The sequence below is a fragment of the Chelon labrosus genome (assembly GCF_963514085.1).
Source record: "Chelon labrosus genome assembly, chromosome: 15".
NCBI classification, from domain to species: domain Eukaryota; kingdom Metazoa; phylum Chordata; class Actinopteri; order Mugiliformes; family Mugilidae; genus Chelon; species Chelon labrosus.
This window is the reverse complement of record NC_140348.1, coordinates 28,827,320-28,853,445: the sequence shown is the minus strand read 5'-3', so window position 1 is coordinate 28,853,445 and position 26,126 is coordinate 28,827,320. Positions and strand designations below refer to the sequence as shown.

General features: G+C 44.6%; 3 protein-coding genes across 4 annotated transcripts; 2 read left to right on the top strand and 1 right to left on the bottom strand.

The window, feature by feature from the left end:
• Window positions 1–5,560: 5,560 nt before the first annotated feature.
• On the top strand, window positions 5,561–11,897 carry syndig1 (synapse differentiation inducing 1; the record flags this gene model as incomplete). Its single annotated transcript, XM_084562493.1, has 3 exons — window positions 5,561–6,043; window positions 7,416–7,553; window positions 11,695–11,897. The coding sequence occupies 3 exons, from the start codon at window positions 5,561–5,563 to the stop codon at window positions 11,851–11,853; spliced, it is 780 nt and encodes a 259-aa protein (XP_084418619.1). The 3' UTR covers window positions 11,854–11,897.
• A 906-nt stretch (window positions 11,898–12,803) lies between these two features.
• cst7 (cystatin f) lies at window positions 12,804–16,601 on the top strand. Its single transcript, XM_084562494.1, has 4 exons — window positions 12,804–13,205; window positions 13,499–13,677; window positions 15,342–15,461; window positions 15,533–16,601. Exons 1-4 carry the CDS (start codon window positions 13,160–13,162, stop codon window positions 15,611–15,613), a joined length of 426 nt encoding a protein of 141 aa, XP_084418620.1. The 5' UTR covers window positions 12,804–13,159; the 3' UTR covers window positions 15,614–16,601.
• Window positions 16,602–18,551: 1,950 nt separating this feature from the next.
• On the bottom strand, window positions 18,552–26,047 carry apmap (adipocyte plasma membrane associated protein). 2 transcript variants are annotated; one of them, XM_084562464.1, is made up of 9 exons: window positions 25,526–26,047; window positions 24,396–24,512; window positions 24,204–24,319; window positions 23,989–24,081; window positions 22,662–22,778; window positions 22,304–22,478; window positions 21,543–21,677; window positions 20,911–21,103; window positions 18,552–20,610 (listed from the first exon to the last, which is right to left on the bottom strand). In XM_084562464.1, exons 1-9 carry the CDS (start codon window positions 25,615–25,617, stop codon window positions 20,401–20,403), a joined length of 1,248 nt encoding a protein of 415 aa, XP_084418590.1. In that variant the 5' UTR covers window positions 25,618–26,047; the 3' UTR covers window positions 18,552–20,400. The 2 variants fall into 2 exon arrangements, with proteins under 2 accessions (XP_084418590.1, XP_084418591.1); XM_084562465.1 differs by lacking the exon at window positions 25,526–26,047 and adding an exon at window positions 24,733–25,520.
• Between the last annotated feature and the right edge of the window lie 79 nt (window positions 26,048–26,126).

The following is a 26,126-nucleotide window of genomic DNA, read 5'->3' as shown; positions in this document are numbered from 1 at the left end:
TCATGTCTATTATCTTCATATTAGCTTCATGTTAGCTTCATGCATATTAGCTTAATGTTAACTTCATGTTAGCTTCATGTCTATTAGCTTCATGTTAGCTTCATGTCTATATCTTCGTATTAGCTTCATGTTAGCTTCATGTCAATTATCTTCGTATTAGCTTCATGTTAGCTCCGTGTTAGCTTCATGTTAGCTTCATGTTAGCTTCATGTCTATTATCTTCATATTAGCTCCGTGTTAGCGTCATGTTAGCTACGTGTTAGCTTCATGTTAGCTTCATGTTAGCTTCATGACTATTATCTTCATATTAGCTTCATGTTAACTTCATGTTAGCTTCATGTCTATTAGCTTCATGTTAGCTTCATGTCTATATCTTCGTATTAGCTTCATGTTAGCTTCATGTCAATTATCTTCGTATTAGCTTCATGTTAGCTCCGTGTTAGCTTCATGTTAGCTTCATGTTAGCTTCATGTCTATTATCTTCATATTAGCTCCGTGTTAGCGTCATGTTAGCTCCGTGTTAGCTTCATGTTAGCTTCATGTTAGCTTCATGACTATTATCTTCATATTAGCTTCATGTTAGCTTCATGCATATTAGCTTAATGTTAACTTCATGTTAGCTTCATGTATATTAGCTTCATGTTAGCTTCATGTCTATTATCTTCATATTATCTTCATTATAGCTTCATGTCTATTATCTTTATATTAACAACATGTTAGCTTCATGTCTATTAGCTTCATGTCTGTTAGCTTCATGTTAGCTTCATTTCTGTTAACGAGATCAGAGTTAATCTCAAAATCAGCTTCAGAAGACTGAAGGAATGAAACTGCTGCAGGAAAAGAAGAAAAGAAGAAGAAGTAGTAGACGTAGTAGAAGTAGTAGAAGTAATAGAAGTAGTAGAAGTAGTAGACGTAATAGACGTAGTAGAAGTAGTAGACGTAATAGACGTAGTGGACGTAGTAGCGGTAGTAGACGTAGTAGAAGTCGTAGACGTAGTAGACGTAGTAGAAGTAGTAGACGTAGTAGCGGTAGTAGACGTAGTAGACGTAGTAGAAGTAGTAGACATAATACACGTAGTAGACGTAGTAGCGGTAGTAGACGTAGTAGACGTAGTAGACGTATTAGACGTAATACACGTAGTAGACGTAGTAGAAGTAGTAGACGTAGTAGACATAATAGACGTAGTAGACGTATTAGCGGTAGTAGAAGTAGTAGACGTAGTAGCGGTAGTAGACGTAGTAGAAGTAGTAGACGTAGTAGACGTAGTAGAAGTAATAGAAGTAGTAGACGTAGTAGAAGTCGTAGACGTAGTAGACGTAATAGACGTAGTAGACGTAGTAGAAGTAGTAGACGTAATAGACGTAGTAGACGTAGTAGCGGTAGTAGACGTAGTAGAAGTCGTAGACGTAGTAGACGTAGTAGACGTAGTAGAAGTAGTAGACGTAGTAGCGGTAGTAGACGTAGTAGACGTAGTAGAAGTAGTAGAAGTAGTAGACGTAGTAGCGGTAGTAGACGTAGTAGACGTAGTAGAAGTAGTAGACATAATACACGTAGTAGACGTAGTAGCGGTAGTAGACGTAGTAGACGTAGTAGACGTATTAGACGTAATACACGTAGTAGACGTAGTAGAAGTAGTAGACGTAGTAGACATAATAGACGTAGTAGACGTATTAGCGGTAGTAGAAGTAGTAGACGTAGTAGCGGTAGTAGACGTAGTAGAAGTAATAGAAGTAGTAGACGTAGTAGAAGTCGTAGACGTAGTAGACGTAATAGACGTAGTAGACGTAGTAGAAGTAGTAGACGTAATAGACGTAGTAGACGTAGTAGCGGTAGTAGACGTAGTAGAAGTCGTAGACGTAGTAGACGTAGTAGACGTAGTAGAAGTAGTGGACGTAGTAGCGGTAGTAGACGTAGTAGACGTAGTAGAAGTAGTAGAAGTAATAGAAGTAGTAGACATAGTAGAAGTAGTAGAAGTAGTAGAAGTAGTGGACGTAGTAGCGGTAGTAGACGTAGTAGACGTAGTAGAAGTAGTAGAAGTAATAGAAGTAGTAGACGTAGTAGAAGTAGTAGAAGTAGTAGCCGTAGTAGACATAGTAGAAGTAGTAGAAGTAGTAGACGTAGTAGAAGTAGTAGAAGTAATAGACGTAGTAGACGTAGTAGCGGTAGTAGACGTAGTAGAAGTAGTAGACGTAGTAGAAGTAATAGACGTAGTAGACGTAGTAGCGGTAGTAGACGTAGTAGAAGTAGTAGACGTAGAGGAGTCCTGAAGACGACCAGCAACCTCCAGGTCTGAACCATAGACAGTATAAAGATGGATGATGGAACAGCTCCAAGTCAAACCAAGTAGACCTCCCACGGTGTCTGGCTGCAGTATAGATCATAAGCTCCACCCCCTCCATATTAGTGGGCGGGACTTTGACTAAAACACTAAAGTACACGTCAAATGTTTTTTTTATTGATGGTTTCAGTCATGTTAGTTAATATAATGTTGATGTTCAGGTGAGCATTGTTCTGATAAGTCTTGTTTTAGTTATTTGATGCTATAGAAACCGGATGTGACCTCATGATGAGTCCATATTTATATACAGTCTATGCTCTGAACAGTGGCGCAGGACTGAAAAGACCTGCAGTTCATCGAGTGACCACTTGAGGCTCTAAAGGAGACGTTGACAGTTTGGTTTGGTCTCAGTTTACTTCACTAGTATTTCTGGGTGACATCACAGAGGGTTTGTCATCACCAGGACCTCCAGACTCTGATGAACTCCTTCAAAATAAAAGCTCCAGGTGACTCGTTGACTCTCAGTGTTACTAATGACCTGAACAGTAGATGGCGCTGACGCTTCATCAACAGCAGCTCTGCTTCCAGTCACATCATCAGGATCATCTCCTCCTCCTCCTCCTCCTCCTCCTCCTCTGTCTTCATCACCTCCTCCTCCTCCTCCTCCTCCTCCTCTGTCTTCATCACCTCCTCCTCCTCCTCCTCCTCTGTCTTCATCACCTCCTCCTCCTCCTCCTCCTCTGTCTTCATCACCTCCTCCTCCTTCTTCTCCTCCTCTCTTTGTCTTCATGACCTCATCTTCCTTCTTCTTCTTCTTCTTCATCTCCTCCTTCTTCTTCATCTTCTTCTTCATCTTCTCAGTCTTCTCCTCCTCCTCCTCCTCCTCTTTGTTTTCATCATCTCATCTACTTCATCTCCTCCTCCTCCTCCTTCTTCTTCATCTCCTCCTCCTCCTCCTTCTTCTCCATCCATCTCTGTTGTCTTCTTTTTTATCTTATTTTGTCTTCCTGTCTTTTTATGTCACCTGTCCTCTGTGCTGTAGTTCCTGGTTCGTCCAGGTGGGGGCCTACTGATGGTTCTGGATCAACAGCTCTGAGTTCTGGTTCTGCTGCCGACGGTCTTTAGGACCATGAGGAGGACACCTCTGCTGGTATTCATTCCTCTGTATTCAGAGCATGCCTCCTCCTCCTCCTCCTCCTCCTCCTCTCTGCAGAACACCCATCCTCCGGTCAGACGGACTCCTGTCTTCCCGTCCACCTCTCTCCTCTTTGGGTTCGTTGTGTCTCGGAGCTGCGGACCTTCACAGCGGGACTCCGTCGGCTCTCTGCGCCGCTCACAGCGCCCCGAGGTCCGCTGGAGGACGGAGGAGGAGCCGCTGTGGCGCTGGATGGATGGATGGATGGATGGATGGATGGTCTCACGGCTCACCTTGGGAGGTGAGTGTGTTCTTTTATTTGAACATGAGAACAAACATTTCAAAATACTAAAAGAAACAAATTAAAGCTTCAAACTTTGACCAGAACCAGCTGATGATGAGTTAAATGAGAATAAACCGTTTAAAACATCAACATCAACACAAGCAGCCGGAAAAACAGATTTACAGTCAGGTCAGTGAAGTACTCATTATTTATTAGTAAAAGATCTGAAATGGTTTAGAGATGTCCTCACTGTAAGACATGTCCTCACTGTTAGACATGTCCTCATAGGTTAGACATGTCCTCATAGGTTAGAGATGTCCTCATAGGTTAGAGATGTCCTCACTGTTAGAGATGTCCTCACTGTAAGACATGTCCTCACTGTTAGAGATGTCCTCACAGTTAGACATGCCCTCACTGTTAGACATGTCCTCACAGGTTAGACATGTCCTCACTGTTAGAGATGTCCTCACTGTTAGACATGTCCTCACAGGTTAGACATGTCCTCACAGGTTAGAGATGTCCTCACAGGTTAGAGATGTCCTCACTGTTAGACATGTCCTCACGGTTAGAGATGTCCTCACAGGTTAGACATGTCCTCACAGGTTAAACACGTCCTCACAGAGATGTCCTCACAGTTTAAACATGTCCTCACAATTAGACATGTCCTCACGTGTTAGAGATGTCCTCACAGTTTAAACATGTCCTCACAGTTAGAGATGTCCTCACAGTTAGAGATGTCCTCACAGTTAGACATGTCCTCACAGTTAGAGATGTCCTCACAGGTTAAACACGTCTTCACAGTTAGAGATGTCCTCACAGTTAGACATGTCCTCACAGTTAGAGATGTCCTCACAGGTTAAACACGTCTTCACAGTTAGAGATGTCCTCACAGTTTAAACATGTCCTCACAGTTAGAGATGTCCTCACAGTTAGAGATGTCCTCACAGGTTAAACACGTCTTCACAGTTAGAGATGTCCTCACAGGTTAAACACGTCTTCACAGTTAGAGATGTCCTCACAAGTTAAACATCCTCACAGGTTAAACATGTCCTCACGTGTTAGAGATGTCCTCACAGTTTAAACATGTCTTCACAGTTAGAGATGTCCTCACAGGTTAAACACGTCTTCACAGTCAGAGATGTCCTCACAAGTTAAACACATCCTCACAGGTTAAACATGTCCTCACAGTTAGAGATGTCCTCACAGGTTAAACACGTCTTCACAGTTAGAGATGTCCTCACAGTTTAAACATGTCCTCACTGTTAGATATGTCCTCACAGGTTAGAGATGTCCTCACTGTTAGAGATGTCCTCACAGGTTAGACATGTCCTCACTGTTAGAGATGTCCTCACTGTTAGACATGTCCTCACAGGTTAGAGATATCCTCACGGTTAGAGATGTCCTCACAGGTTAGACATGTCCTCACAGTTAGAGATGTCCTCACAGGTTAAACACGTCCTCACAGAGATGTCCTCACAGGTTAAACATGTCCTCACAATTAGACATGTCCTCACGTGTTAGAGATGTCCTCACAGTTTAAACATGTCCTCACAGTTAGAGATGTCCTCACAGTTAGAGATGTCCTCACAGGTTAAACACGTCTTCACAGTTAGAGATGTCCTCACAAGTTAAACACGTCCTCACAGGTTAAACATGTCCTCATGTGTTAGAGATGTCCTCACAGTTTAGAGACGTCCTCACGGGTTAGTTCAGGGAGAAGGGGACATTTGAGACTTGTTTTTGTCGCTGTTTTTGTTTTTTCAGGAGGGTTCAGTACACGATGCCTGACCTCTGACCCCTGACTTGTGACCTTTGACTCCCGGCCTCTCTGACAGACAGCTCTGAGGAGCAGCAGGAGGAAGGATGGAGGGAGGAGGAGAGGCTGAGAGCTCCTCTAAGCTGAGGAGAGCCTCCCCCAGAGGAGGAGACGTTCTCATCGGCACCCACAGACTGCTGGTGGAGCCGGTCTACTCGGCTCCTCAGTACCAGGCCCACGTGGTGGTCGGTACCCCCCTCCAGCAGGAGCACAGCAGGGGTCCTCCCCAGCTCCTCAACCCCCGCGCCCTCCTCCACCACCAGACGCCTCCTGACTCCCACCTCAGACCGGCTCCCGGCCTCCTCCTGTGCCCAGACAGCGTCCTACGAGCGTGGGGGGAGGCCGGGGGAGGGGACTGCTGTGAGACCACCTTCATCGAGGGGCTCGGTCCCGACGCCTCATCCTCCTCCTCCTCCAAGGAGGTGCTGCTGTTTGCCGACGGGAAGTTTCTGGACTTTTCTGGAGACGATGCAAAGATTCATACGCTGTCGTACGACATTGATGACGACGACGACTTCCAGGAGCTGGAGGTGAGGACGGAGGTCCATTTACAGCAACATTATTTGAAGCTAGCGCCACCTGCTGTGACAAACTCTATGCTAACTGAGTCCAGAGATTAACTTAGCATTTAAGCTATTCACTTCAATTCCATTTCTAAAGCATCAATAACAATATAAATTGTCTCAAGACGCTTTACAACACCCGGCCTGAAACCCTCTTTGGTTTAAAAAGCTAACAGTGTTCAAAAGCTAATAAAGCCTAGAAGATAACTGAACTTAGAAGCTAATTAAACCTAGCAGCTAACTATTCCAGAAGCTAACTGATCTCTTTAAGCTAATTAAACCTAGCAGCTAACTATTCCAGAAGCTAACTGATCCTAGAAGCTAATTAAACCTAGCAGCTAACCATTCCAGAAGCTAACTGAACTTAGAAGCTAATTAAACCTAGCAGCTAACTATTCCAGAAGCTGACTGAACTTAGAAGCTAATTAAACCTAGCAGCTAACTATTCCAGAAGCTGACTGAACTTAGAAGCTAATTAAACCTAGCAGCTAACTATTCCAGAAGCTAACTGAACTTAGAAGCTAATTAAACCTAGCAGCTAACTATTCCAGAAGCTAACTGATCCTAGAAGCTAATTAAACCTAGCAGCTAACTATTCCAGAAGCTAACTGATCCTAGAAGCTAATTAAACCTAGCAGCTAACTATTCCACAAGCTAACTGATCCTAGAAGCTAAAACTGCTTTCAAAGTCTTTGTTCTGTGGAGTCTGTAATGTTCAGCCTAGCTTAGCACAAAGCTTGAGGGCAGGTGGAAGTTGTTAGCCTGGTTGTTTTTTCTCCTGCAGCCTCATTTAAATTGAGCCAGAGGCTAGCTGGAGTTACAGCCTTGTCTCAAACACTACATGTCACTGTGTTGTCTGTAGTTATATGTAGCTTGAACACTTTGACTTTTAGCTTAGCATAGAGTAAATACAGGGAAACCATTAGCCCAGCTCACCTCCACATTTCCATCCTCCCGCTAGTTCCAGCAGAATGAGATTAGTGACCTGCAGCGCTCTGATCTGAGCGGCACATTTGGCGAGCTAACAGCCAATCGCTTTAGAGACGATTAGCCTCAGACGCTCGGTGCTGGAGTCCAGCTTTAATCTACTCTGGGGCTCTAATTCTGGGATTACAGCGGTGGCGGGTGGAGTGCTGGCACAGAGATTACTCATTTCAACACAACCTAGCCTGACATGTCAGGTTTTTCACAATAAAAGTTCAAAGTGTCAGAATATATAGAAGATATCTATTCTCATTATCGTGTTGTGTTCACTGTCATAAAACAGTAGGGAAACTAGCCAGCCGCTGTGTGTGAATGTCGAGAGGAGCATGTTAGTGAGTGTGTGGTGTTTCCTCAGAGTGATTACTCCAGCGAATCAGAGAGCGAGGACGCCTTCCTGATGATGCCTCCCAGAGATCACCTTGGCCTCAGCGTCTTCTCCATGCTCTGCTGCTTCTGGCCGCTCGGCATCGCCGCCTTCTACCTGTCGCACGAGGTGAGGACTCACAGACAGACACTGGACATGTACTGCATGTCAGACGCTCAAATGTTGTCAGACTTCAGCTCATCGCCATGACAACCTGTCCTCAGAGAGACTTTCCAGCTTGTTCCAAAATCTGGAACAGACAGAGAAACTGAGACACCTTTAACCCGTCAGCTGTGAACACAGGTACAAACAGATGGACAGTTATCTGACCTGGTCCAGGGCTCAGACCTGGTCCAGGGCTCAGACCTGGTCCAGGGCTCAGACCCGGTCCAGGCCTCAGACCCGGTCCAGGGCTCAGACCTGGTTTCAGGGTAAAGATTATAATCAGGTTACAGGGAACACATAATATCAACAGAACATCCTGACAAAGAGCCACAACCTTATATAACTGATCTACAGTCAGGAAATGGACTGGATGTCATGGCAACATCAAGCCGAGGGGTCCAGTGGGCACAGTCTGTAGTTGCAGTTGTCTGTAGGTGTATATACAGTGGTTGCAGTTGTCTGTAGGTGTATATACAGTGGTTGCAGTTGTCTGTAGCTGTACATACAGTAGTTGCAGTTGTCTGTAGCTGTACATACAGTAGTTACAGTTGTGTATGCAGTTGTCTGTAGCTGTACATACAGTGGTTGCAGTTGTCTGTGGCTGTACATACAGTAGTTGCAGTTGTCTGTAGCTGTACATACAGTAGTTGCAGTTGTCTGTGGCTGTATATACAGTAGTTGCAGTTGTCTGTGGCTGTATATACAGTAGTTGCAGTTGTCTGTAGCTGTACATACAGTAGTTGCAGTTGTGTATGCAGTTGTCTGTAGCTGTACATACAGTAGTTGCAGTTGTGTATGCAGTTGTCTGTAGCTGTACATACAGTAGTTGCAGTTGTGTATGCAGTTGTCTGTAGCTGTACATACAGTAGTTGCAGTTGTCTGTAGTTGTACATACAGTAGTTGCAGTTGTCTGTAGCTGTATATACAGTAGTTGCAGTTGTCTGTGGCTGTACATACAGTAGTTGCAGTTGTCTGTGGCTGTATATACAGTAGTTGCAGTTGTCTGTAGCTGTACATACAGTAGTTGCAGTTGTGTATGCAGTTGTCTGTAGCTGTACATACAGTGGTTGCAGTTGTCTGTGGCTGTACATACAGTAGTTGCAGTTGTCTGTAGCTGTACATACAGTAGTTGCAGTTGTCTGTAGTTGTACATACAGTAGTTGCAGTTGTCTGTGGCTGTATATACAGTAGTTGCAGTTGTCTGTAGCTGTACATACAGTAGTTGCAGTTGTGTATGCAGTTGTCTGTAGCTGTACATACAGTGGTTGCAGTTGTCTGTGGCTGTACATACAGTAGTTGCAGTTGTCTGTAGTTGTACATACAGTAGTTGCAGTTGTCTGTAGCTGTATATACAGTAGTTGCAGTTGTTTGTAGCTGTACATACAGTAGTTGCAGTTGTCTGTCTTTGTACATACAGTAGTTGCAGTTGTATGTAGCTGTACATACAGTAGTTGCAGTTGTCTGTCTTTGTACATACAGTAGTTGCAGTTGTATGTAGCTGTACATACAGTAGTTGCAGCTGTCTGTCGCTGTTTATACAGTAGTTGCAGTTGTCTGTAGCTGTACATACAGTAGTTGCAGCTGTCTGTGGCTGTACATACAGTAGTTGCAGCTGTCTGTAGCTGTACATACAGTAGTTGCAGTTGTGTATGCAGTTGTCTGTAGCTGTACATACAGTAGTTGCAGTTGTCTGTAGTTGTATATACAGTAGTTGCAGCTGTCTGTAGCTGTACATACAGTAGTTGCAGTTGTCTGTAGTTGTATATACAGTAGTTGCAGTTGTCTGTAGCTGTACATACAGTAGTTGCAGTTGTCTGTAGCTGTACATACAGTAGTTGCAGCTGTCTGTAGCTGTATATACAGTAGTTGCAGTGGTCTGTAGCTGTACATACAGTAGTTGCAGCTGTCTGTAGCTGTATATACAGTAGTTGCAGTTGTCTGTGGCTGTATATACAGTAGTTGCAGCTGTCTGTAGCTGTATATACAGTAGTTGCAGTTGTCTGTGGCTGTATATACAGTAGTTGCAGTTGTCTGTAGCTGTACATACAGTAGTTGCAGTTGTCTGTCTCTGTACATACAGTAGTTGCAGTTGTCTGTAGCTGTACATACAGTAGTTGCAGCTGTCTGTAGCTGTATATACAGTAGTTGCAGCTGTCTGTAGCTGTACATACAGTAGTTGCAGTTGTCTGTGGCTGTACATACAGTAGTTGCAGTTGTCTGTAGCTGTACATACAGTAGTTGCAGCTGTCTGTAGCTGTACATACAGTTGTTGCAGTTGTCTGTAGCTGTACATACAGTAGTTGCAGTTGCTGTAGCTGTATATACAGTAGTTGCAGCTGTCTGTAGCTGTACATACAGTAGTTGCAGTTGTCTGTAGCTGGTCTGTAGCTGTACATACAGTAGTTGCAGCTGTCTGTAGCTGTACATACAGTAGTTGCAGTTGTCTGTAGCTGTACATACAGTAGTTGCAGTTGTCTGTAGCTGTATATACAGTAGTTGCAGCTGTCTGTAGCTGTACATACAGTAGTTGCAGTTGTCTGTACCTGTACATACAGTAGTTGCAGTTGTCTGTAGCTGTTGACGGTTCAGCTGACTTTGTGCTGTTGAGCAGGAAATAGAATGAACTGTGGGTGAAGATAGAATGATCAGTTCCAGTGTCAGTTGTCTTGTTGCTGATGTATTGTGGATGTTGTTCCCATGGCAACGTCTTCACACCTACAGTGCCAGAGGAGACAGGGTTGGTTGCCATGGGCAACCCTTCCCACACTGAAATCCATCCACAAACAGGTCTGGGGGGGGGGGCTCCTCCAGGAACAGCTCCACCAGACTGAAACACAGCGACAGTGACGTGTCCAGTCTGTCTGATAATCTGATCTGAGACCAACACACTGAGCTCCTGATATAACTCCGCCCTCTTTCATGTCAGCATGACATCTGATTGGTCAGAACATGTAATTAAATCTTGGTGGAAATGAGGCGGTGATTAAAGCAGCGGCTTCCAGCCAACGAGACGTTTAATCAGGTTTAAACAGTTAATGAGCTCGTTAAGACTCAGACTGACCTGAGAGGACAGAGGACAAGAGACAGAGGACAAGAGACAGAGGACACACATCAGGACTCTTTAGTTTGTGTCAGTAAAAATGTTTATATTTTGCATTGACTCCGGTTGGAGACTTGAGGACAGTTGTGTCTCAGGAGACGTCTTCATCAGAGACTACATTGTGTCTCAGGAGACGTCCTCATCAGAGACTACGTTGTGTCTCAGGAGACGTCCCATCATTAGGAAACTGATTAAGGGTCACATGACCAAGTTCTTCCTCTGCAGATCAGGTTTCTACATCTTCTTCTTCACCTTCATCATCTGAGCAACACACAGATCTAGGTTTAAATAAACGACTGGTTATTGATGATTGATGACTGGTGATTGATGACTGGTTATTGATGACTGGTTATTGATGATTGATGACTGGTTATTGATGATTGATGACTGGTGATTGATGACTGGTTATTGATGATTGATGACTGGTGATTGATGACTGGTTATTGATGATTGATGACTGGTTATTGATGACTGGTTATTGATGATTGATGACTGGTTATTGATGATTAATGACTGGTTATTGATGATTGATGACTGGTTATTGATGATTAATGACTGGTTATTGATGATTGATGACTGGTTATTGATGACTGGTTATTGATGATTGATGACTGGTTATTGATGATTGATGACTGGTTATTGATGACTGGTTATTGATGATTGATGACTGGTTATTGATGACTGGTTATTGATTATTGATGACTGGTTATTGATGATTGATGACTGGTTATTGATGACTGGTTATTGATGATTGATGACTGGTTATTGATGGCTGGTTATTGATGACTGGTTATTGATGACTGGTTATTGATGACTGGTGATTGATGACTGGTTATTGATGATTGATGACTGGTTATTGATGACTGGTTATTGATGACTGGTTATTGATGATTGATGACTGGTGATTGATGACTGGTTATTGATGATTGATGACTGGTTATTGATGACTGGTTATTGATGACTGGTTATTGATGGCTGATAGACTGTCTCCTGTCTCCGTCTCAGACCAACAAGGCCGTCTCCAGAGGAGACTTCCACGTGGCGAGCTCCAGCTCTAGACGCGCCCTCTTCCTGGCCGTGCTGTCAATCACCATCGGGACAGGCATCTACGTGGGCGTGGCCGTGGCGCTCATCGCCTACTTCTCCAAGAACCACCACTGGTAGACGTTACCCATCAGCCCCTGCTGGGACCACTGGGACCGCTGGGACCAGGACTTCCTGTGCTGATGGGGGCGTCTGTTTTAAATAAGTCTTTAAACACAACGCCAGCCCCCACACAGCAGGGGGCGCTGCTGCTCTAAATGCTTCATGGGTGGTTGGTTTGATTGACAGGTGCAGCTGTTGACTTCCTGTTTGTTTTTATCGTTTCTTTCTTCAGACTCATCAAATAAAGACAGATTCACTTTAGACAATCAAATCACAGCCAGAGACCAGAGACAGAGACTCTGTCCTCTGCTCTGTCCTCTGCTCTGTCCACTGCTCTGTCTGAATAAACCAGGAAGTAACATGAGGGCATCCAGGACATCTTAAGACGTCTGATGGATGTCCTGAAAGACACGCGTGGCTGTTGGAGACTTTTCTTTCTTCTCTGACGTCCTTTCTTTTGATCCTTCTCCTCTATCAGAGTGTTTAATAAGCCCCACCCACCTGGGAGGACGTGGTGATAGAAACCAAGTGATCTCAAGATTTACAGGGCGGAGCTCTGACAGGAAGTTCGTGTCTCCTCCTCCTTCTTCTTCTTCTTCGTCTGTTTTATTTCCAGTAGATTTGATGAACCTCTTCTTCTGTTATTAACTGTGGATGTAAACACATGCATTTTTTCGGTCTCCATGGAAACAGTGATTGACAGCCTTAAAGAAAGAAATTTAAAGGAACAGTCTGTCTTCTGTGGTGACTCCTCTGTTAGCCTAGCTTAGCACAAAGGAGAGACAAACACACACACACACACTTCCTAGAGAAGAGAGCCACTCTCTGATTGGCTGGTTCTTTTTTAAACCTCTGGATTTCAAATGCTTGTTAATAAAATGTTAACGTTCTATTTCCTGTGTGTTTTATTTGTGAAGAAGAAGAAGAAGGAGGACTGGGACAGGAGACGTTTGGCTGGTCACAACTTTATTTAGAGGCACATAAATGTCATGACAGGAAGTGACTGAACTGACAGGAAGTGACTGAACTGACAGGAAGTGACTGAACTGACTGGAAGTGACTAGGCGTGTTTGACTTCATGCAGATCTGAGCAGATCTGACTTGACGTGATGCATGCTGGGTTGTTCATGCTCATAGACCTCGAATATGATTGGTTAAAATGAACTTGTTCAACCCAGCATGCATCACGTCAAGTCAGATCTGCACAGATCTGCATGAAGTCGAACGCGCCTAGTGACTGAACTGACAGGAAGTGACGTCGGCTGCTGGACGGGCGGTTGTTGATCTGTGGTCAGAGTTGTTTCTTCACAGGAAGTTCAGACGGATGGAGGTGAAGACGCTGCTGCTCGTCTCTCTGTTCGCCGTCCTCGGTGAGACTCTTATTCTTGTGTCACTGTCGTGTTTGTGTCTGATCGAGCGGATCAATCATTTATTTATTATTGATCCATGAAGAATGATCTTTAAAAGCTGTAGAAGATGCACAGGAAGCGTTTCTGTGTCACAGCATCAGTGATACTGATGAACAAAACGACCTCTGACCTTTCAGACAAACGTCTGTTCCAGGTTTCACTGACTCTTCTTCTTCTGTTCTGGAGACCTGGGCGTCTCAGCGGTGCGTTCAAGGCCTCGTCATGTGTTCACTTCCTCTCTCTCTCTCCTCCAGATCTCAGGCTGGTGGCCGGCAGCCATCTTGGCCGCTCCATGCCCGGCGCCCCAAGCAACGTCAGCAGAGACGACCTCGGCCTCCAGCAGGTCGTCCTCGCCGCCGCCTACGCCTTCAACAACCAATCAAACGACGCCTTCCTCTTCAAAGCCTCAGCTGTCCTCACAGCGCAGCGGCAGGTACGACACCCCTGTCTGCAGGGTCAGGGGTCACGGGGAGATCAGACTAAAGGCGTATTCACACCAGGAAGGTCCGTTAGTTCACTTGCTTTGGTCCGGACCAATTATTTTTTTCTTTTTTTTTTTTTAGTGCGGTTCGCTTTCACACTGTGATTAATTGCAACCGGACCAGAATTTATAAACAAAAACACATGTGCTAAGGTCGTTCAGCCATTGGCTGGTAAACGTATAGGCGGGGTAAAGAAGGAAGCCAAATGTCCCACGTAAATAGGCTACAATGGAGACTTTGCGTACTGTAGGTCTACTTGTTATTATGCTAGCAATATGGTTTATAAACTGAGCGCTGGAATCCCCTCTCTCTCATTTGTTTACTAAAAATCTTATATACTTCTGCATTTTTATGTGTTTTCTCCAGCATTTGAGATATCTGGACATCTGCCCAGATATCTAGGAGGCAGCGTGTCTCCTCAGAGCTCGGTTAAGCCACGGCTCATCTCTACCTAACCTACCTGCGTTTGTTTGCTTCACGTGTCTCTCTCTGTTGTGTGTGTCACTGGGCTATCCTACATTTCCCATAACTAGTGCAGTGCCCGTCGGAAGTATGTATTCCTATAGTGGGAGCTGAAGAAGATTTTTCAGTTGTGACCATTGTCGTGACCCATGTCTCCTCCCCACAAAGACACCTGCCCAGTTTCAAATCAGCGTGCCACAGACAGACAGACAGACACAAACTCACCAAATAAGTTAAAAGAAATTCTTGATTTATAGATAGATGATCAAATCACTCATGTTTTGTCTGTAAACTGTAAAATAACGTTGAGTCTCCGTTGCCATGGTTACCATCTAGCGTTTGAGCCAGCGCAATAATTTAGACCTGTCATCAGGCAACTGGAAATATTAGAGCGGAGAAAATCTATTTTACCGATATATTTTACATTTCTTATCCAAACAACGTCAAACTTAGCAGTGCACATCTTCGTGCCCGTAGCGAGACACCTGCCCAGTTTCAAATCAATCGGGCCAACGGTTCGCGACATATGCGTGCCACAGACAGACAGACACACAGACGCTTCTTGATAGATGCGCGAAAACTACGGGAGCTCGTCAAATCCAAAAAGGTAGATTTTTGCAACTTGGGTCGGATCGAGGTCGGGCTGCTTTCACACCATAAAGGAACCGCACCAGGGTTCGGTAGGAACCGCTCCGAGACCACCTCCTCAGCTGGGTCTCGGTCCGCTTGTTTGGTCCGCACCAGAGTTCGAGTGATTGTATTCACACCAGTCAAAAAGGTCCGAACCAAGCAAGGAAACGAACTTGAGTTCGTTTTAATCGAACTAAACAAGGCAGGTGTGAATACACCCAAAGTCAACTCTAATTTACAGATTACCACTGAAGGCACCGCTGGGTCACTGCTGCTCAATATCAGTCAGTCAGTTAGCATGTTAGCATGTTTACAGTGATATGCTAATATTGAGCATGTTAACAAGATACTGTGCTAACTGTTGCTAATGTGCTAGAGTTAAGTTCTTCCATTAAACCAGACTCCATTCTGATTTTGTCTAAGTCTACTGTCGCTCTCTTTGTTTCTGAAGTCAGATCCAGTTCCATGAACATGACACCGAGTTCCTCCTCAGTCAGCTGATCTGAATGAATGTTTGTTTCAGATCGTCAGAGGCCTTCGTTACATCGTAGACCTGGACATCTCCAGGACCGTGTGTCCCAAACGAGAGGACAACAAGGACCTGTCCAGATGTCTCTTCCAGCCTCCAGGTCGTCTTCAGCAGGTCAGTTCCTCCAGGAGACATAATCCTGAGTCCACAGCCTCAGAGACGCTGACATTGGTTTGTGTTTGCAGACGTTTCAGTGTCACACTGAGGTCTGGTTGATCCCCTGGGAGAACCAGACCAGGACCCTGGTGTTGGTCTGTAAATCCTGAGGCAGCAGCAGGACGTCCAGCTTCATCATCTCAATCGTCTCCATCATCTCTCTCTTTATATTATATGTGTCATATATGTTTAACTTGATCTGAGCAGCAACAGAAATAAACTCACAGGTTTCACTCGTATCTCGTGTTTGATTATGAATCAAGAAATCAGAGGAAGTGAATCTGACACGAATTTGATTTTAAAACCCGAAACAAAAACTTAAGAAACAACTGGTACCTGGGTTTTATTTTTAAATCAAACAACATCTAAGCTTTATGTTGTTCTGCCGTCTAAAGTTAATCTGAGTCTTCACGTTGTTTCTCCTGAGGTGATTTCTGGTCCTTGACTGAAGCAGGAGGTGGAACCATGGTGACCACTGGTCCAGGTCTCTCTGGTCCAGGAAGTAGTCTCTATGGTGACCACTGGTCCAGGTCTCTCTGGTCCAGGAAGTAGTCTCTATGGTGACCACTGGTCCAGGTCTCTCTCTGGTCCAGGTCTATCTCTGGTCCAGGCCTCTCTCTGGTCCAGGTCTCTCTGGTCTCTCTGGTCCAGGTCTCTCTCTGGTCCAGGTCTCTCTGGTCTCTCTGGTCCATGGATCATTGTGTTCAGCTCTAAATAAACCTGGTTCTTCTCCAGACGACCAGATCCCTTGAGTCAGAAAGTCTAACATTACATCTGAACATTGCTCCAGAGTCACGTCCGTGCTCCGTTCAGGGGTCACCAGAGCTACTTCAAGGGTCCAGAGTAATACGAAGGTCCAGCTGTTTGATACAAACCTCCTGAATAACATAATCACACAGTTCACCTTTAATAATAATAATAATAATAACTTATATGTGAGGAGACTGTCTGCTCATGTTGATGAATTATAATATTAACAATGATTTAAATGTTTATTGCTCCGTACCTTGTCGAAAGTCACCTGTTTTATTTTTGTTCAAATTAACTTTTGTGACATTTTTGAACAAAGTGATGTAATATTAAAATAAACATCATCTGTAGCACTTCTAACATATAATTACATCTGTTCGTTTTTGAGTTTAACGTGTTTCACTAAAACATCCGTAGAGCGGCTAGTTAGCAGTTAGCATGGAAGCTAGTAGCTTCAAGCTAGCGGGACTCGTCTCTCCACGTCATAGAGAGCCGAAGTCCCGCCCCCTCTACTTCCGGGTTATGGGACCTATCTTTCTAAAACATATGAACGGCAGTCTATGGAGAAAGATAAATTATTTTCTGGTCCCGATCGACTTGTGCCTTGGATTATACATATGTTGTTTTTCAGAATAAAAAATGATTTTACATGTCAAGAATGTCACAGTTTGTCTCAAGATAGTTCAGTAAAACGCTATGGAAAATACGTAATTAAACGAACTACAAGTCCCGCATGCTGGCGCGTACAGAACCGACCAAAACTCCCTTGGTGTAACTACAGCTCTGGACATGACCCGATTTATAATGATTGTCACCTCGTTTGATGCTTCTGCCTTCGTCCTGGAAGAAGACGGTAAAGCTCAACAAGGAGACAGCCATAGTTCTCTAGGGATCTCTAGAGAGATGTAGTTCACTAAGCGATCTCATACAAAACCTAATGTTGTTCAGCTTATTTACGTCAAATAATTTATCTCTTGACGTGAAAAATTATCTTTTAAATTCACACACATCATATGTGAAATTCATGCCACAATTCGAACGGGACCAAAACCTGCCAACATTGAGCTATGAAAAAGAGGGAGATTTTCTGGGGTAGCGGAAATGTGCTACAACGTACGTCTGAAATGACTCTACAGCTTCTTGGAGGCAAATGTGTGTAATTTTAATCGCAATAAAATACAATGTACAATTATACATACAATAACAACAGAAAACCTTGCTGTCAAAAATTTCAGTTTTTAAACCACACACATAATATAAATGTACATTATTAATTGTAACTGAAGAAACCAAACATATTTCGTTTGTGAATTAATAAAATTCAAAATAGCAATTTCCAGTCTGTAGAGCACTTGCGTTAAATTCATATAGTTAACCCCTTTAATAATGGGGTCAAAATAAAGACACACTTTTACTGAAGTCATCACAGAAAACTAAAGGCATGTTGTTCGTGACCAGCATCACCATCACGCGCCTCAGAAACAATGACCCGATGCTTGGTTCTTTCTGGGCCTCACTGCTGCTTGTGTTTAGCACAACGTCGTGTTTCCCTCCGCGCCCTGACACAGTTTAGACGCATGGGAGACGCTTAAAGCCGAAATTATGCTTCCGCGTTGACACAGCGCGTCCGTGCGTACGGACCTATTACGGACCTATTGCGTCCTTGCGGACCCCCGTCCTACCTACGCAAGGGCCAGACGCGCACCTCCCAAAAATCCTCGACGCGCGTCGAGGCGACGCAACAGCAACGCAGCGGCATTGGCTGTGATTGGTCCGCTAACTACATCCGCTGGAGACCGCTTTTCCGGTTTCCACTCATAAACATAATTGTCTCCTTTGTCGTGCCCTAATTTGCAATAGAAGTATTTCTTCCTCTGCTTGAATAATTTGGAGCTCCAACGCCAGTCTCTCTGTCTCGGTGTCCATCGTTCACTGTGACTACGGCAAAAGCCGGAAGGTAAATAACGAGGCGAGATACGTCACAAGAGTCTCGGTCGGTCAGTCACAAAAAACCATAGCGCCCTCTTCCGGTGTGGCATGCATTTCGACACGTAAACCCCACGCAGAACCATCACGGTCTCACACTGCGTCCAAGCAACTGCGTGGCCATTGCGTGATCACTACGGGAAGCATAATCTAACCTTTACGTGACGACAAAGGTGATCTGCGTGGTGTGACACGTGTCCCACCCACAGTCAATGGTCCCACCCACAGTCAATGGTCCCACCCACAGTCAATGGTCCCACCACCCAGATTGGAACTTTGAAGCATAGCCTACTTTTCGTTTGTTGTCTCCATCTTGCTCATTTTGTGTAGCCCGGGAACTGACGTAGGCAGTGACATAAGGGACACGAGGCACGCAGAGTGGGAGTGTTTGGGTTGGGTTGCCAGGTTGTCAGGTACCAGGACACATGAAACACCATCGACTCATTTCACTTTAAAATCGGGAGATAGCGGGAGAAATGACAGATCGGGAGCAGGACAGGAGGAAGTGTTAAACATCGGGAGCCTCCCGCATAAATCGGGAGTGTTGGCAGGTAATTAGGATCTCTCCATTAACTCCCGTTCATGTTTTTTCGAAAGATAGGTCCCGTGGACCGGAAGTAGAAGGGCGGGACTTCGGCTCTCGCCGTTGCCATAGTAACAAATGAGACGTACACACGTTTCTTTTACGGTTATTAAACGTTTCTTTTCCTACTCATCGTGAAAATTTAACGTTTTCTTTCGCTCTAATGTGAACAAATATAATTTATATTATTTAACACCATAGTGTTACTGATATAAAAGAACAACAGTTAAATACAGTTTTAGGGGCATCACCATGGTGACAAGTGTTTTACAACATACCCCCGGGACTCACGTGGCCGTGGGCACCGTGTTGGTTAAACCTGGAGAACAACACAAACGTTTTTAAATCATTGACTCATGGAAACAACTTGTTGTTGTTGTTGTTGTTGTTTACCAGTCGAATAACCTTTGGTTTCAGGAAGTAGGCGGAGCGTGGGGCCCCCTGCTGGTCAGACACAGGAACAGCTCCAGTCAAACATTATTCACTGACAGTAACAGACTTAGATCATCTCATCAGTTAAAGGAGGAGGTCGACAGGTTCTTGATTCTATCATTAAAATGTTCATTCATTCATTCTTCATGACTGTTTCCTTCTCTGTCTGTGGATAAATGTTCAGAGTTTGACCTGATTCTAAAGTTTAACACTGAATAAAGAGAATACAATTAATTCAAACTGATTTATTTATTCAAAATAAAGACAGAAGCAAACACGGACCCTGAACGCCTCACTGTCCTTTAAAGGACGAGAGTCCAAAACAAACATGAACGAGAAAAGAGAAATGAATCATCAGCTGTTTGATCCTCATCCTGAACTATGGTTGATTGACATGTGACGTCATCAGCTGATCTGACTTGTGCTGCGTTCAGGTGACACATAAGTTAAAGAAAACACTGTTCTCGGTTTAAATGAAACTACAGGACGTCTGAACACGGAGCTGTTCGCATGTCAACAAGATAAAGTAGTAAATGATGTAACTACCATTAACTTGTAGCTGTCGAACTTGTTGAAATGCTAACTGTAGCCAACTTGCTAACATAGACATATATTAGCATGCTAAGATGCTAATGCTGGCTTCAGCTACTGTGAGACCTTTCTGATATTTCTGAGCTTTTGTTTTGAACGAAATGTATGAAAACCAAACAAACATGGACGTCTGATGTGAACTGAGAACTAATAAACACTTCATTTTGTTTAACTGAAATGTTATGAGACCACAGCCTCTTTAGGTCAGACAACGCTAACAAAGCTAGCATTGATCGCTAACCTCTGCCAAACACATGCAGGATAGCGAGTGAAGGAAACACTTTAATGACCAAGCTCACAAGATAGCGTGCTAGCAAGCTAACCAACCAGCTGTACAAGTTAATTAGTTTGAGCTAATCAGTGATGTCGTGGTGTTCACTTGTGTCGTCCTCACTGAACAAAGACGATAAAACGTCTGAAGAGAAATTAACGGACTGAAATTAAACTGAACTCAGCTGACATCAACCTGCAGGAGGCGCTAGACCTTCGTCCACACGGGACCAGGACGGTTCAGTTCTCCGCGGAAACGTCAAACTGAGTCAAACTGAAAATGCGTTACAGGTGTCGGAGGTCGAGTTTGGCGATGTAAGGCGAACGGAAGGAGCCCAGGTACAAACTCCCATCATGCTCGTGGGCCTCGCTGACGTACGCCGCCACCACGCCGTTGGGGTCGTGGAAGCTCCTCGTGCAGATGCCACCATCGTGGAGCTCAGCCACCAAACTATAGCGAGGAACAAACTTCATCAGCACCTCCTGACTGAAGAGCTGAGAGGAGGAGGAGGAGGAGGAGGAGGAGGAGGAGGAGGAAGAAGAAGAGGAAGAAGAGGAAGGAGGAGGAAGAGATGGAGGGATGATGAGGAAAAGAGAAAACAATGAGTCTGAAACGTCTCAGATAAAATAAAAACATTCTGCCATCGTCAAAGACACAACTTTGACCTGAACACTAATAACCAGATTACTAATAACCAGATTACTAATAATCAGATTACTAATAACCAGATTAATAATAACCAGATTAATAATAACCAGATTAATAACACCGTCTGCAGTCAGCGTCCTGTTTACCTTGAAGATGAGTTTCTTGATCCAGGGTCTCTGGGACAGGAAGTCCAGCATGGAGAAGCCGGGGTTGGGTCTCACTGCAGACATGGACACCCAGTAGCCTCCGGTGGAGCTGGGACGGATGTTGTCGGGGAAACCGGGCAGGTTGTCCATGAATGTGTCCATCCCACCTTTATTGAGGCCGGCCACATGGACCCTGAGATGGAGACGATACGTTTGATGACGAAATTTACGTCACCGATGCTTTAATGTTTGAGTCAGACTAATAGTCCCAGTGTTTCAGATTAAAGGTCTGTGTTCCTCATGTTTATGTTTATAAAGTTTCAAATGTCTCCATCACAAGGACAGAAATAAACCGGGTGGACAACATCAACACCTCCCACTACAACCACACACTCAGCTTTATGTAACAGCCTGAAGCTCTGAAGCCACGGGTCCTCACTACCTGACTAAAACCTGCCCACACACACAGAGGAAGCCTGTTTCCATGGCAACAGAGAGCCGGTTGTGTAAGTTCATCACACATGAAATATGGAGCAAGGAGTCAAACAGGAAGTGGTTGATGTTCTGTTATATGACGGACTTTTAATTTGAAAGAGAATCAGTTCCTGTTTCAGGTGTTTCAGGTGAGTTACCTGCGGATCCGGGCCATCGTGGTCTCAGCCACCAGGACAGACTCCTCATCAGGAAGCAGCTGGATACCGTTTGGGAATCTGAGGTGATCCATCACCACAGACACTTCTCTGCTCTCAGTGTCCAGCTCCAACACCCTGAGACCACGACACAGACCAACAGGTGAGTGTTCAGGTGTGTGTGGTTGTTCAGGTGTGTGTTGTTGTACAGGTGTGTGTTGTTGTACAGGTGTGTGTTGTTGTTCAGGTGTGTGTTGTTGTTCAGGTGTGTGTGGTTGTTCAGGTGTGTGTTGTTGTACAGGTGTGTGTTGTTGTACAAGTGTGTGTTGTTGTTCAGGTGTGTGTTGTTGTTCAGGTGTGTGTGGTTGTTCAGGTGTGTGTTGTTGTTCAGGTGTGTGTGGTTGTTCAGGTGTGTGTTGTTGTTCAGGTGTTGTTCAGGTGTGTGTGGTTGTTCAGGTGTTGTTCAGGTGTGTGTTGTTGTACAGGTGTGTGTTGTTGTTCAGGTGAGTGTTGTTGTACAGGTGTGTGTTGTTGTTCAGGTGTGTGTGGTTGTTCAGGTGTTGTTCAGGTGTGTGTTGTTGTACAGGTGTGTGTTGTTGTTCAGGTGTGTGTGGTTGTTCAGGTGTTGTTCAGGTGTGTGTTGTTGTTCAGGTGTTGTTCAGGTGTGTGTTGTTGTTCAGGTGTGTGTGGTTGTTCAGGTGTTGTTCAGGTGTGTGTTGTTGTACAGGTGTGTGTTGTTGTTCAGGTGTGTCTTGTTGTCGTACCGTCCGTCGGCGGTAGCCTCCATGATCAGGTGCAGGTAGTCTCTGCGCTGCCACCTGCTGCTGGAGTCGGTGAAGTACACCTTCTTTCCATCCTGCGTCACTGCTACGTCGTTGATGAAGGACAACTTCCTGCCGGCAACCACCTGACCACCTGACACCAACCTGGTTGCCTCACCTGCAGAGAAACCGCTGAAGGTTTAACATCAGCAGCACAGAAAGCTATCTTTACTGATGCTAAGCTAGCATTAGCCAGACTCAAAGGAGAAGACAGGAAGTGAAAGAAGGGAGCAGACAAGCACGTGAAAAGCTAAAGCTAGCATGTTGTTAGCATGTTGCTAGTCTTACAGGGGTCACTGACCTGTGGTGGGGTTGACCTCGTACAGACCCAGGTAAGCGTCGGCTACAAACAGAGTCCCGTTGGGTCCAACCCGGATTCCCAGCGGCCGCCCACAGGTAGGCTCCTCCTCCCTGGAGCCTGGAGGTCAACGACAACGAGGTCAACGACAACGAGGTCAACGACAACGAGGTCAAACAACTGCTGAATAAACCGTCGTCCTCAGAGTCAACAGGCTCGACCAAGAGAATTCTAACAACTTTTATTTTGAAGTCTCTGAAATAATTTATTTATTTTTTTATTCAGTTTAAGGACAGTATGCGCTTCCATTAATCCTTTTAAAGAAAAAAGCTCATTTCCACCTGTAGTTGTACGTAAACAGAAAATAGACGCCACATAAAAACAAAATGCTCAAGACAAGATAAGCGTAGGTCCACACTCAGCCTAGAGCTGAACAATGAGTACAAGTACCAGCACTCAGTACCACACATACACGTACAGGACAGTGCCACATCGTAAAAATATCACACATACATGTGACACACATCAAGACGACATGGGTCAACCTGATACCTGATGTGACTCTATTTAAATTATGATTAAAAGGTTTCATTTAAATAAACTTTTTTAATGTTTGGGACCAAATGAAAAGTTCAATCTAAAGTTACAGCAGTGTAGTACTACATAGTACTATAGTATACTATAGTACTATGTAGTACTATAGTATACTATAGTGTAGTACTATAGTTTAAAGTTTAAAGTTGACTTCCTGTCTCAACGTGTTTCAGTTGCTTCATTTTCAGCAACAACAGGAAACAGTTTGTCAAGGTCGTGTAAAGGCCATGTAAAGGTTGTGTAAAGGTCATGTAAATGTTGTGTAAAGGTCAAGTATATGTTATGTAAATGTTGTGTAAAGGTAATGTAAAGGTCGTGTAAAGGTCATGTAAAGGTAATGTAAAGGTTGTGTAAAGGTCATGTAAAGGTTGTGTAAATGACATGTAAAGGTCATGTAAAGGTCATGTAAAGGTCATGTACGGGTCATGTACAGGTCATGTAAAGCTCATGTAAAGGTTGTGTAAAGGTCGTGTAAAGCTCATGTTAAGGTCATGTAAAGGTCGTGTAAAGGTCGTGTAAATGTTGTGTAAAGGTCATGTAAAGCTCATGTAAAGGACATGTAAAGGTCATGTAAAGGTCATGTAAAGGTCATGTTTCATTTAAAGGATGAGAACTAACACCCATCTGATCAGGAACCATCACAGTCAGCTCAAATCAACAAAACTTACTCAGCTTTTATTTTGACAGCGGCTCCTAAAGTTGAATTTAAACTTTATTTAAATCCTGACTCTCTCACCACACGGAGGTTTTCCGAGCGTCGTCACCGTGTGGATCCTTCGACCAATCAGCTTCAGGATTTTGCCGTCAGCTGTTCCAGTAAACAAAACATCTGCAGAGACAAACAAACATCTGTCAGCCTTCATCGTGGTCTTCATCACTGACACAGGTTTAGAGTAGAGTCCTGACTCCTCAGACTGACCCCTGACCCCCGACCCTTGACCTCAGACTGACCTCCGATGTTGGCGATGGACTCCGGTCCGACCAGCTGGTCCTCGTAGAGCCTCTGGGCCCCTCGGAGCTTCAGGTTGGGCTCCCAGCAGCCCTTCATGGGCGGCGGCTCCTTCAGGCTGCGGCGGGACGCGTCAGAGACGTTAGAGAGGAAACACTTAGAGGGGCGGAGCTTTAAAGAGACTGGGTTCTGACCTGAAGGCCTCGGGCTGGACCGGAGACTCCAGGATGAGGACGATGACGAGAAGAGGAAGAAGCAGGAAACCGCCCAGAGAGATGAGAGTCACCTGGAACACCTTACCACTGTAGGTGCTGAGGAAACACAAACAAAGCTGCTACTGACGTGACATCTGACCCTGACATCAACCATGTGACCCTGGAGACACGCTGAGCAAACCTTAGAGGTCCATAAGCTACGTGTTAAAATATAGAATGACACAAGGAAAGGTACTGAACACTTAATTAAACGTATTTAATAGTAATAACAGCTGGAAGACGTTAGGGTTAGGTCATCGTCCTCCAGTGCCCCCACCTCCACACTTCACTGTTGCTACGGTGATTCTGGGTGATGGGCTGTGTTATGGCATCCAGAGAGGTCAGTGTCATGTGACCAGACCAGATTCTCAGTGTTTCAGCAAACTTTAAACGAGCTTCAACATGTTTTCTGAAGCTTGTTTGTTGAAGTCATGGCTGCTCAGTGCATCACTTCCACTGCTCGTTGCTGGTTTATGGTGATTATGACCCAACAGTTCTCACTGGAACAGTCACCCTGGAACAGTCACCCTGGAACAGTTCTCACTGGAACAGTTCTCACTGGAACAGTCACCCTGGAACAGTCACCCTGGAACAGTTCTCACTGGAACAGTCACCCTGGAACAGTCACCCTGGAACAGTCACCCTGGAACAGTTCTCATTGGAACAGTCACCCTGGAACAGTCACCCTGGAACAGTCACCCTGACCCTGAACCCTCCTGTAACCAACGGCAGCGCTGCCTTTAGCAACAATGAGGTTGAGGACGTGTCGACAGAGATCTGTGGTTTCACCATCATGAGATGTCTCTCACGTCCGTCCGTCCATCCATCCGTCCATCCGTCCGTCCATCCATCCGTCCATCTATCTATCTATCTATCTATCTATCTATCTATCTATCTATCTATCTATCCATCCATCCATCTATCCATCCATCCATCCATCCATCCATCCATCCGTCTCAAACCTCCAGCCTCTGACTGATTGGTCTTCTCTACAGGAAGCTGCTCATCTCACTTCCTGCTTCAGCTTCCGGTTTGTGATCAGCTGACTGGATCGATACGTCGTCTCTTACCCGGTTCCTTTGTGTCGATGCTCCGGCAGCTCGTCGGTGATCACTTGCGGTCTGTGCAGCCGCCGGAACCGGAGCCCCGCCGACTCGTTCATGCTGGACTCTGCCGGAGAACTCGGATCAGTTCGGATCAGATCGGCTCGGCTCGGCTCGGCTGTTGGCCTGCAGCTGGACCGGGTCAGTGTGCGGAGTTTATCCTCCAACAGACGGACTGAGGCCGAGAAGAGAACCCAACATCCTCCCCGTGACAGAGCCTACTTCCGCCCCCTTCAAAATAAAAGCCCCAAGTTTAAGAAACGTCGTCACAACGTCGTTTTTCAAAGTAAAAGTTTCCGGAAGTACGAAAACAAAAACTATTCCAACTAAAGATGAAGCTAATAATAATAATAATAATAATAATAATAATGAATGCGTTAATACTAAATAATAAATGATGAAAATATAAAACAAAAGGAAACTAAGAGAAAAAGTAAAAATATAACTGAAAACTGAACATTAAACCTGAGACACAGACGTATTCTCTTTTATAATATATATATATATATATATATACTAGAATTTTATTCTGTTTGATTTTCTCATTTTAGGTTTTTCTTTTTAAAAA